General features: G+C 45.2%; 1 protein-coding gene and 1 long non-coding RNA gene across 2 annotated transcripts in view; both read left to right on the top strand.

Moving 5' to 3' along the window:
- The first annotated feature begins 4219 nt into the window (after positions 1–4219).
- On the top strand, positions 4220–5905 carry LOC111962798 (uncharacterized). The gene is made up of 3 exons (XR_002877135.2): positions 4220–4371; positions 5307–5425; positions 5843–5905. It is a non-coding gene; the product is annotated as an uncharacterized lncRNA (long non-coding RNA).
- A 28-nt stretch (positions 5906–5933) lies between these two features.
- Positions 5934–12883, top strand: part of LOC111961061 (methionine aminopeptidase 2-like) — a 27226-nt gene continuing 20276 nt past the window's right edge. Inside the window, exons 1-5 of the mRNA XM_070439924.1 lie at positions 5934–5953; positions 7940–8035; positions 11019–11180; positions 11615–11796; positions 12387–12481. Coding sequence (XP_070296025.1) covers positions 5934–5953; positions 7940–8035; positions 11019–11180; positions 11615–11796; positions 12387–12481 — 555 coding nt within the window. The remainder of the gene's footprint in view (positions 5954–7939; positions 8036–11018; positions 11181–11614; positions 11797–12386; positions 12482–12883) is intronic.

Below are 12883 nucleotides of genomic sequence, written 5' to 3'. Positions count from 1 at the left end.
GTGACGACCCTCATCTACCACCCAACGAAGACACACTGGCTATCCACTGAGGTTCCTCATGGATTGGCTCCTTAGGCTGGACGATCCACCACCGCTGCAGTGTTACCATCCACATCAACTTTATTGTCATAGGCTACAGCGGAATAAATGGTATTATTTGTCTCTCCACTGGCTTAGACCCCCCCCCCCCCTCTGCTGATATAGCGCACATCACACACACACACAGTAAATAAAGCAACACTGTCAAGCGTAGTGTAGTCAGCGGCCCGCGAGATGGAGAGCATGTTTGTGAGGTTAAGTTGCATTGGTAAGGGGCACGAATCGTGGGTACACTAAATGTCCATCTAACCACACACTAAGTCAAATGATAAGTTAACACGTGGCCACTAGCAAATTGCTTTTCATCCAAAAGTTACTTGCAGTAACAGTCGAGCGCAGTACACTTATTTTTGATGAGTGTGCTCGTTTCTCCACTCGCGGGAATTGAACCCACACCATTGGCTTTGGGTTTCCAGCTGGTGGCTCAGGTTGCTAGAGCTGATAAAGCTGATGGCAGCACTCTACTGCTCTGTACCGTACAGACTTTTTTAACATTTAAATTATTTTTAAACTAGGGCAGTCAGTTTTAAGATCAATAATTCTTATTTACAATGACGGTCTACACCGCCAAACCTGGACGACGCTGGCCAATCGTGTTTGGAGCCGCCCCTATGGGACACCCAATCACAATACCAGATTCAAAGCCAGGGTGTCTGAGTAGCTGATGCTCTAGCGACTGGAGAATGCAGAAGCTCTCTAGACTCCCCTTCGTCACTTGGGAGCCCCTAGCTATCAGGATATATGTGTCTGCATAGAAATGTCTGAATAACCATAGTGTGGTGTGGTAATGTCCAATCCTTTCTTCATAGGTTTTTGAAAGATGAGAAACCTTATAGTTGTGGCACATGAGCTGAAGGAATTGTTGAAAAAACAGCTTGATGGGTATGTCAACTTGGTACAAAAGACACTACTTTACATGTATTTCCTGAACACTAGCAACTGTATTCCTGAAACTAGCTACATGTATTTCCTGAACATAGGCTACATGTATTTCCGAACACTAGCCTACATGTCATTCCTGAAACACTAGACTTTCATTGTATTTCCTGAACACTAGAACTTCATGTATTTCCTGAACACCAGGCTACATGTATTTCCTGAACACTAGACTACCATGTATTTCCTGAACACTAGACTACATGTATTTCCTGAACACTAGACTTCATGTATTTCCTGAACACTAGGCTACATGTATTTCCTGAACACTAGCCTACATTATTTCCTGAACACTAGACTTCATTTTTTCCTGAACACTCAGGCTACATGTATTCCTGAACACTAGCCTACATGTATGTTCCTGGAACACTGTAGTCCTACATGTATTTCCTGAACACTAGGCTACATGTATTTCCTGAACACTAGCCTACATGTATTTCCTTGAACACTAGCCTACATGTATTTTCCTGAACACTAGAACTTCATGTATTTCCTGAACACTAGACTTCATGTAGCTTCCTGACACTAGTCTACATGTATTTCCTGAACACATAGACTTTGTGTATTGGTTAGAGGATCACTTATAGAACTAAGGAGGCAATCAAGAGAATCATCCACCCATGTCTCAGTAACACCCATAATACCCCAGATGAGTGTGAAGTGAATTATTAAGCACGGAAAGTCAAAAGCAGGAACTGGTTTTAACTGATTAACTGACTAAGGCCTTTTATAAACACCTGTGGCCTGTAGACCCAACAATCTCTCCTGTAGAACCACACCATAGCCTCTCCCACGAGCAGGATGTCTTAAAAGTTTGACAGCAATGACTTAATATAGTTGGTTTATATGTTTTATGACCATTTTCATTACTATCCCAGGTCTAAAGTGGCCATGGGAGAGTGTGGTTAATTAAAGTAGATGGCCTGTGGAATTGTACTGTGTAAATGTGAGACTTTTTTCAAAGTCATAATTTGACTTCCTATTAGAAAAAGATGTCAACTAATGCAGTGGGTGAGTGATGACGAGTTCATGTTGAGGGTTCACCTTTTTGTGCATGGGAAACTGAGGATCTTTTGCGCAAATTGGAGTCTTGAGGCTGTCTCTCAGACCCATTTTCCATCTTGGACTGTTTCTGTTTTGTCCTTCTCTTTCCCGCCCATCTGCCGAAGAGTCTCATCGAAATTCATGGAGCCCTTCGACTTGCGAGTTTCCCGCCATCACCACTCCGCTGCCGACACCCAACTCCAAGATGTTTGACATAAACTGCCCCTGCGGTCAAATCCTCCATGAGTAATCAAGAACGTTCACGAGCCGTGTGGAATAATCCTCCTCACTCCCTTCATACTGCAAAAGACACTCCCCAACTCGCTCAACAACTGAGGGCCATATGCTGTATGCATCCATGCGGTCCATGTCATCCAACCAGTCTGCTGGCACCGCCGCCGGCCTCTGGATTCCTCTCATCACCACCATGTCGCCAACGCTCGTTGCGATATGAGGGCCAGGTAATCTGTTTACCAGGTGGTAGAGGGATTATTTTGCACTTTGTGTGCATTGTCTTCATTCTTTGCTTCATATTTGTCATCGTTAACACACTCACTGTGAGCGCATAGAGTATAAATAGAATAGAAAATATTGAAATTAAGGTTTGTTAACTTATAAATCATAAGTCAAGCACACACAAAACAGACATATAATTCTGGCCGCGGCAAACTCCAGTCCTCCGGGGCCTGATTTGATGTCACAGTTTTGTCCCAGCCCCACACCAGAATTTAATAATCAACAATCATGATATTCGGGTTAAAAATGCAAGTAGTTAAATCAGCTGTGTTTGCTAGGGATAGGAGAAGAAAGGTGGTACACCAATCAAGGGCCGCCGAGTGACTGGAATTGCCAGTCCAGCACGGTCTAACATGTCATAAAGTCTATATGAGTTTGGCCTACCTTCTGATTGTTGCAAGGCGCACGCCCCCATTGCTAGATCAAAGCAATGCTCCAAGGGCATTCGCGGCGCTTCTTACGTCCCCGTCCTGTTGGCTGAAAGAAGTTGTGAAAATTATATCCATTATCCCAGTTTCCTCTGTTGCATGACTATAGTTAATAATAAATAGTATATTTATTGGTTACCTGATCAAAAGAAATAGAGAGGTCCGGGTCTAAAATCTGTCATCATCATTTGTAAATAATTCCACTCAGTTATACATTCCATAAAAGTGTTGATTAACTCCCCACATGATCTACATCTGGTGTTAAAGACAAAAATATGAATCCCAGCAGAATCTCTAAGCTTGCACTGGGTGCCTGAATCAATGTTCGACAATCCACCTCCCGTTCATCTACTGTAAATGTAAACCTTTATCCTTTGAGTTTGCTGAAGTTGTTGCTGGATACACACACTGCGCCCGGCCCGTCTCCAAATGAGTTTACGCACCATAAATGATCGACTCATGGCACAATCTGAAAGCAAATAACACCGACAATACAAACCACCGCTCGTTCGGCTTTCTAAAAATAGATTGCGGCTTGATCGCTTGATATTTTTGCAAAACGAGTAATGCGGCACAAGGTGGTCGCGGTCACCCAGTGCGCAGAGCGAGCGCAGTAACTTGAGAGAAAGGCTTGGGGACATAATTGGATGAGATTGTTTACAGAGAAAGTGGTTATTCGATTCTGGCCTGCTTCCGTTATGGACCATTCACTGAGTGAGGAGATCAGTAGTGTCCCCATGCCAGGCTATTGGCTCATGATATATTTTATGTAGCTTCTTAAATGGCTGCTTTCTTATTGTTTATACATGCTAATTATATTATATTGAGCAACTAGTGTAACTGTGTCGATTTGTGTCGATTTGTAAATGACAACATGATCATCTTATTTGACTTAGATTATACATAATAGTTCCTCTCCTACATAACCTTGAATAGCCTATATATGATGAAAGACGAACAGCCTCAATAAAAGTTAGTAGCATATACTCTCCAGAGTTTAAGCACTACACTCCTATCTTGTCACTTGAGAAATGAAGATAGGACGGGCTTAGTTTTCTCTATTGAGGTCAAGCAGCTGCACAAAGTGCCTAATAGCTCATTATTGGCTCAGCTGCCTGTCTGCCTCGAGCACAGTTTTCAGAATGTGGCCACTGGAGGCTCCCAGCAGTTTATGCTCACTTCATTCCGAACGCCGATGATGGCGGAGCTCGAGATAGTGCAGCCTGAACCGGAGGCCCGAAGTTCTCAATGGGGACGCCGACGGAAAACAAGCGAAAGAGGACGCGGAGCCCTCGGAAACAGGGAAGAAAAGAGAAAAAAAAGAAAAAGAATAAGACCGCTGTCCCAGGTAAGAAAGAATGCATGATAGTAGAGGATAAAATTCCCGTTTTGGACATAGCGCATTATTGAGGGGTCCCCTGTTGTGCCACACGTAAAAAGACCAGTAAAAATGGAAACATGGGACTCTACTACCTGTCAGAAAGTGCTAATGTTCTGCCGCCAGCTGTCACGGCTGTCCCCGCACCTGGAAGTGAACGGTACCGGTGCCGTTATGAGGGCTAAAAGGGAGATGCACATCTGGAGGAAACGGGACAATGCCTCTCTCGAGGCTGTGAAATCGCTTCTTCTATTGGTTTAATGGAATGCTGTCAAATTCGAAAATTGAAGAATGTTGCAGCGATGACATGACCAGTCATATTAAAGGACTTTTCAGCACTTGTCTTCGTGCCTGTTAAAAGAGTCTCCACTAGGGAGAAGAAAAAAACATGCGTTTAGCACTAAATGAATTTGCTGACAAAACTATGTGACAAGCATAGGCTATACATTATCTTGTAAAAACACATGTGGGCATGGTATTATTTTCTGGTGTGTGTTAAACTATGTATCTATATAGTCCTGTTTCTGAAGGGCTATAGATGGCATGGCATAATGCTGCAGAGCCGTACCTACATATGCCCTTGGGATATTGATTCCAGGTATGATACAAATTATGCATTGCTCCTGCCAAGTTCTGTTCACAGTAGATGCCACTTTCTCAAAATGTATCAATTTACCCACTTTAAGTGTGTGTGTGTGTGTGTTGCGCACACACGTGCATTTGGGTATGTGTGTGTTGTTGCATGTGTGTGTGTGTGTGTTGTGTGTGTGTGTTGGTGTGTGTGTGTGTGTGTTGCATGTGTGTGTTGTGTGTTGCACGTGTTGTGTGTGTTGCACGTGTGTGGTGTGTGGGTTGTGTGTGTGTGTGTGTGTGTGGTTTGATTGTGTGCGTGTATGACTTTGCAGCAGGGACAAATGAGTCTGAGGGGGATGGAGATACGGGAGGAGGTGTGGTGATGTGACGGAACAGTTGGAGCAGCAAGCCCTGCCCGAGGACATAGATAAGGAGGATGATGGAGAGGAGGGTATGAGTCTATGACTTCATCATTATCATCCTCATTCACCATTGTCCTTCTCATACTCAAACTCAACATGTGACCTGCGACATGAGTTGGTGTCATTTAGTGTTGTGCGTTCACCAACTAGCTACATCACCTGCTAGCATTCTAGTGGCCAACGTGACTGACTGAACCACTTCTCAGTTCCTCTTTCACTTTATCATCCTTATCGTTCTCGTACAGATCTTGAAGTCCCGATTTGGCCCTTAATAAACCTAAACAAATGTATAATTTGACCTGTGACGTGAGTTGGCGTCTGCTGCTGCTGCCCATTACAGTAACTTCTTAAGTGCGAACAGTTAATTACAAGCGTACGTAATTTGGACTGACCACGAGTTATGTCGCGTTCGGTTAAGAGAATCTAAAAAGTGTATGTTTTGACAGATGGAGAAGAGGGTGAAAACTCAGCAGGGAAGAAGAAGAAGAAGAGGAAGAAGAAGAAGGGAGGTGAGTTTGTTGTCGTTGTCGTACTTGGATGGTTTCTCCCTCTGCATGGTTTGACTTCCTTCCGCTTCAGAACCTTCAGTGGTTTTACAGATGAAGCCGTGTTTATATGTCTCGACTTGATTAGTTATTTTGCTTGAGAAGAGGTTTCCCCTACTAGACTGTCACTGCACCTGTATTAGTGATAAGAGTGCATTCGGGAAGTATTCAGACCTGTGAACTTTTTCCACATTTTGTTACGTTACAGCCTTATTCTGAAATGGATGAAATAGATTTTTTAAACCCCTCTCATCAATCTGCACACAATACCCCATAATGACAAAGCAAAAACAGGGTTTTATAAAATGTAGCAAATGTATTCAAAATATAAAACTGAAATATCACATTTACGTAAGTATTTAGACCCGTGTTAAATATCAGGGTTAGGGATAGTTATATACATGGTGTTATGCAGGTGTAGCAGGTGTCTAAGCTTTTATTGCCATACACCATGTACCATGTGTTGCTAATAGCAACAATGTGTTGCACATCTGCAGACGCTAACCTCTCTCCCATACACCATGTACCATGTTTGCTAATAGCAACAATGTGTTGCACATCTGCAGACGCTAACTCTCTCCCATACACCCTGTACCATGTGTTGCGACCATATGGGACCATGTGTTGCTAATAGCAACAATGTGTTGCACATCTCAGACGCTAACCTCTCTCTTCCTCTCTCTCATCCTCACTCTCCCTTGCCTACCCTTCCCTCTCCCTTCTCCCTCTCTTCCTCTCTCTCTCTCCTCCCTCTCTCCTCTCCCTCCTCTCTCATCTGACCCCTCTTTGCCCTCTTCCCTCCTGTCTCCTCCTCTCTTCTCATCTCCCCCTCTCTCTCCCTCCCTCTCTCTATCTGACCCCTCTTTGCCCTCTTCCCCTTGTCCTCTCTCTCTTCTCATCCTCCCCTCTCTCTCCCTCCCTCTCTCTCTATTCTGACCCCTCTTTGCCCTCTTCCCCTGCCTCCTCTCTTCTCATCCTCCCCTCTCTCTCTCTCCCTCCCTCTCTCTCTTGACCCCTCTTGCCCTCTTCCCTTGTCCTCCTCTCTTCTCATCCTCCCCTCTCCTCCCTCTCCTCTATCTGACCCCTCTTTGCCCTCTTCCCCTTGTCCTCCTCTCTTCTCATCCTCCCCTCTCTCTCTCTCTCCCTCTCTCTATCTGACCCCTCTTTGCCCTCTTCCCCTTGTCCTCCTCTCTTCTCATCCTCCCCTCTCTCTCCTCCCTCTCTCTCTATCTGACCCCTCTTTGCCCTCTTCCCCTTGTCTCCTCTCTTCTCATCCTCCCCTCTCTCTCTCTCCCTCTCTCTATCTGACCCCTCTTTGCCCTCTTCCCCTGTCCTCCTCTCTTCTCATCCTCCCTCTCTCTCTCTCCCTCTCTCTATCTGACCCTCTTTGCCCTCTCCCCTTGTCCTCCTCTCTTCTCATCCTCCCCTCTCTCTCTCTCCCTCTCTCTATCTGACCCCTCTTTGCCCTCTTCCCCTTGTCCTCCTCTCTTCTCATCCTCCCCTCTCTCTCCCTATCTGACCCCTCTTTGCCCTCTTCCCCTTGTCCTCCTCTCTTCCATCCTCCCCTCTCTCTCTCTCTCCCTCCATCTCCCTCTCTTCTATCTTGACCCCTCTTTTGCCCTCTTCCCCTGTGTCCTCCTGTCTTCTCATCCTCCCCTCTCTCTCTCTCCCTCCCTCCATCTCCTCTCTCTATCTGACCCCTCTTTGCCCTCTTCCCCTTGTCCTCCTCTCCTTCTCTCCTTCCCCCTTCTCTCTCCCTCCTCTCTTCTATCGACCCTCGATTCTCCCTCTTCCCCCTCACCTCTTTCTCTCCTCCCCCTCTCTCCCCCCCTCTCTCTATCTGGACCCTCTTTGCCTCCCTACTCTTGTTTCTATCTCCCTCTCTCCCCTCCTCCATCTCCCTCTCTATCTACCCCCTTGCCTTATCCCCTTGCTCCTCTCTCTTCATCCTCCCCTTTCTCCTCTCCTCCTCACCTTCTCTATTGGGGAACAGTGAAGGGACAGACGACCCTCCCACTGTCCCATTTGTGAGCTGTATCCCAGTGCTGTCTACCCAAAGGGAGAGGAATGTGAATATCCTCCATCTAAAGACGGGTATGTCACCTCTACCAAGTCCATTGGCCTTATGTAGTGTGATGGATATAGATCTTAGTAGTTGATGGATATAGATCTTATGTAGTGTGGGAGCCATAGATCTTATGTAGTGGATGGATATAGATTTATGTAGTGTGATGGATATAGATCTTATGTAGTGTGGGGCCATAAATCTTATGTAGTGTGATGATATAGATCTTATGTAGTGTGATGGCCATAGATCTTATGTAGTGTGGAGGCCATAGATCTTATTTAGTGTGGTGGCCATAGATCTTATGTAGTGTGGTGGCCATAGATCTTATGTAGTGTGTGGCCATAGATCTTATGTAGTGGGGTGGCCATAGATCTTATGTAGTGTGGTGGCCATAGATCTTATGCAGTGTGATGGGCCATAGATCTTATGTAGTGTGGTGTCCATATATCTTATGTAGGTTGGTGGCCATAGATCTTATGCAGTGTGGTGGCCATAGATCTTATGTAGTGTGGTGGCCATAGATCTATATGTAGGTGTGATGGCCATAGATCTTTATGTTAGTGTTGGTGGCCATAGATCTTGTACAGTGTGGTGGCCATATAATTCTGTTATGTGGTGTCCATATATCTTATGTAGGTTGGTGTCCATAGATCCTATGCAGTTGGTGGCCATAGATCTAATGCAGGTGTGGTGGCCATAGATTTCTAATGCAGTGTGGTGGCCATAGATCTAATGCAGTGTGGGGGCCATAGATCTAATGCAGTGTGGTGGCCATAGATCTAATGCAGTGTGGTGGCCATAGATCCTTTTATGCAGTGTGGTGGCATAGATCTAATGCAGTTGGTGGCCATAGATCTATGCAGTGTGTGGCCATAGATCCTTATGCAGTGTTGGTGGCCATAGATCTAATGCAGTGTGGTGGCCATAGATCCTATGCAGTGTGGTGGCCATAGATCTAATGCAGTGTGGTTGGCCATAGATCTAATGCAGTGTGGTGGCCATACATTTTTATGCAAGTGTGGTGTCCATAGATCTAATGCAGTGTGGTGGCCATAGATTCTAATGCAGGTGGTGGCCATAGATCTAATGCAGTGTGGTGTCCATAGATCTAATGCAGTGTGGGTCCATAGATGCTAATGCATGTGTTGGCCATAGATCTAATGCAGTGTGGTGTCCATAGATCTTAATGCAGTGTGGTGGCCAGTATATCTAATGCAGTGTGGTGTCCATAGATCTAATGCAGTGGGTGTCCTTAGATCTAATGGCAGTGTGGGGGCCATAGATCTAATGCAGTGTGGTGTCCATAGATCTAATGCAGTGTGGTGGCCATAGATCTAATGCAGTGTGGTGGCCATATATATCTAATGCAGTGTGGTGGCCATAGATCTAATGCAGTGTGGTGGCCATATATCTAATGCAGTGTGGTGTCCATAGATCTAATGCAGTGTTGGTGTGTCCATAGATCTAATGCAGTGTGGGGCCATAGATCTAATGCAGTGTGGTGGCCATATATCTAATGCAGTGTGGTGGCCATAGATCTAATGCAGTGTGGTGGCCATAGATCTAATTGCAGTGTGGTGTCCATAGATCTAATGCAGTGTGGTGTCCATAGATCTAATGCAGTGTGGTGTCCATAGATCTAATGCAGTGTGTGTCCATAGATCTAATGCAGTGTGGGGGCCATATATCTAATGCAGTGTGGTGTCCATAGATCTAATGCAGTGTGGTGGCCATAGATCTTAATGCAGTGTGTGTGTCCATAGATCTAATGCAGTGTGTGTCCATAGATCTAATGCAGTGTGGTGTCCATAGATCTAATTGCAGTGTCGTGTCCATAGATCTAATGTCAGTGTGTGGCCATAGATCTAATGCAGTGTGGGCCATAGATCTTATTGGGTCACGTCACTGTGGTTTACAGTTCATCATACTTCATACTCTAAAACATAATACAAATATTGTATGTGCCTCAGTCACCCAAGATAACACAATAACATGTTATTCACAACAAGGCTCCTTCTTGTTCACAATACCAGGTCTCTCTTGCCAAAGAGATTTAATCGCAATGACACCAGGTTAAATCAAGGTTAAATGAAAAGATTTACAATAAGACACACACCACACACACACACATACACACACATGTACACACATGTACACACACATAACACATACACATACATACACACACGCACACATTCACACACACACACACACACACACACACAACACACACACACACACACACACACAACACACACACAACACACACACACACACAACACATACATACACACACACACATTTACACACGCGCACACGTACGCACACACACACACACATAGGCACACATACGCACACATATACACTTATACATACACCACACAATTTACACACACACACACACACACACACACACACACACACACACACACACACACACACACACACACACACACACGCACGCACGCAACGCACGCACGCACATATACACTTATACACTTATACAACACACACACACACACATATACACATTTACACACACACACACACACACACACACACACACACACACACACACTACACACACACACACACACACACACACACACACACACACACACACACACACACACACACACACACACACACACACACACACACACACACACAATGTTAATCTATACCTGCATTATAAACTGCAGTGTTTGCTGCATCCTTTCCTGAAGGTGTTGTTTGACATCCCAATCCCATTAGAAGATAAAGAATGTGCTGTCTGTGGTGTGGATGTGTGTGTGTGGTGTGGTATGTGTGTGTGTGTGGTGTGTGTGTGTGCATGCTTGCTTGCCTGTATGTGTTGTGTGCGTGCATATTTGTATGTACATGCCTGGGTGTGTGTGTCTGCATGTGTGCCTGCATGTGCGTGTGTGTGCGCGTGTGTGCGTGTGTGTGTGTGTGTGTGCGCCTGTGCGTATGTCTGTGCGTGTGCGTGTGTATATGTGTGTGTCCCAGGCGCAGTGCAGCGTGGCGGACCACCCATGAGGAGAAGAGGGTCCTTGACAAGGCCAACGAGGAGATGTGGAGTGACTTCCGTCAGGCTGCCGAGGCCCACAGACAGGTCCGAAACTACATCAACACCTGGATCAAACCTGGGATGACCATGATCAACATCTGGTGAGGGTCATTTGGTTTACTATATCATACAGGCCCCTTGGTACGAACTGGCCTGACAGTAGTGTACTGTGTTGATGTTCACTTTAGTCAAAAATTGTGTATTGTTGTAGTTGAGCAATTTGAGCGATTCTCAATTCTGCTCTTGTAGAGTAGCAGTACTGCAGGTTTTTGTTCCAGCTCAGCAGTAAAACACCTGATTCGGTTCATCAACTGATCTACTCCTTCATTAGCTGAATCAGGTGTTTCACTGATGAGCTGGTGCTGTACCCTCCTCAGTAGGAGGAGGGTACAGGGTACTCCTCAGTATCGAGGATCATCGAGTGAGTCTGCATTAACCTACATGGTTATCCTGTGTTGCTGAAGTGGTCATGTCCTGAATGTGACACCTGTCCCTGTCCCTGTACCTGTCTGCCTGGTCTGTCGCTGTCTGTCAGTGAACGACTGGAGGACTGCAGTAGGAGGCTGATCAAAGAGAATGGTCTGAAGGCTGGCCTGGCATTCCCCACTGGCTGCTCTATCAACCATGTTGCTGCCCACTACACCCCTAATGCTGGTGACCCCACAGTCCTGCAGTACAACGACGTCTGCAAGATAGACTTCGGCACGCACATCAACGGTCAGTGAGCACACACTGAGTTTCAGTTCAGTCTGTAGTTTTGTTTTGTGTTCAATCAATCAATCAATCAATCAAATCACATGTATTTCTATAAATAGACTGGCAGGCACATCAATGGTCAACACTGGCACTGAGTTCTGTCAATCAATCAAATATATTCAGCAGGGTTGTCACAAAGTGCTTTACAGTTACCCGGGCTAATGTCTGTATCTGATGGCACTTGCATTTTACAGCAGTAATAGTCAATCCGCAATACTGAAGGTTTTTGATCCAGCATTTTAATGCTATTACACCTGACTCAACTAATTAACTGACCTTTAACCCCTTGATGAGCTGAATCAGGTGTTTAACTGCTGAACTGGGACAAAACCCTGGCAGTGGTGCAGTTCTACAAGGATCACAATTTAAAAGTCTTCCTTTATCTTGTGAGACTTTATTTAGATATTACATATTAAAATAGAGCTGTAATGATCTGGTACATTGTAATCACACTTCTTACCCATACTTTTGTAAATACCACCTGAAACAGGAAGGTGAGATGAAACTTGTACGTTGTACTTGGCTGATATTCATGTTTGTCTGTGTTTCAGGTCGAATCATTGACTGTGCCTTTACCGTGACCTTTAACCCAAAGTACGACAGATTACTGGAGGCTGTGAGAGACGCTACCAACACAGGCATCAGGGTAAAACAACCCATTTATCCATCCATGCACTATGACTTTGTTTCCCATTGTTCAGTGGGTTAGACTAGAGCATGTAAAAAAAACAGTCCCTTCCTTTCAGCCAATCATCAGGTTTAAATGGACATTTTGACTATGGCCCCTCCCACTCCAGGTTAGAGTGGTTATAGTTGTTGACAGATGAAGAAGCAAGTTTGGCTTGCGACCAAGTTATCAGTGTGTTTTACTTCTATGATGTGTGTGTGTGTGTGTGTGTGTGTGTGTGTGTGTGTGTGTGTGTGTGTGTGTGTGGTTGTGTGTGTGTGTGTGTGTGTGTGGTGTGTGTGTGTGGGTGGTGACGGCAAAGAGGTAATACACCTCGTTGGATACTGGACAGCCATGTCTGCGTGGTTCTTGCCGGACCTT

The sequence above is a fragment of the Salvelinus sp. IW2-2015 genome, linkage group LG4q.1:29, assembly GCF_002910315.2.
Source record: "Salvelinus sp. IW2-2015 linkage group LG4q.1:29, ASM291031v2, whole genome shotgun sequence".
Lineage (NCBI taxonomy): Eukaryota > Metazoa > Chordata > Actinopteri > Salmoniformes > Salmonidae > Salvelinus > Salvelinus sp. IW2-2015.
This window is presented reverse-complemented; position numbering and strand designations above follow the sequence as displayed.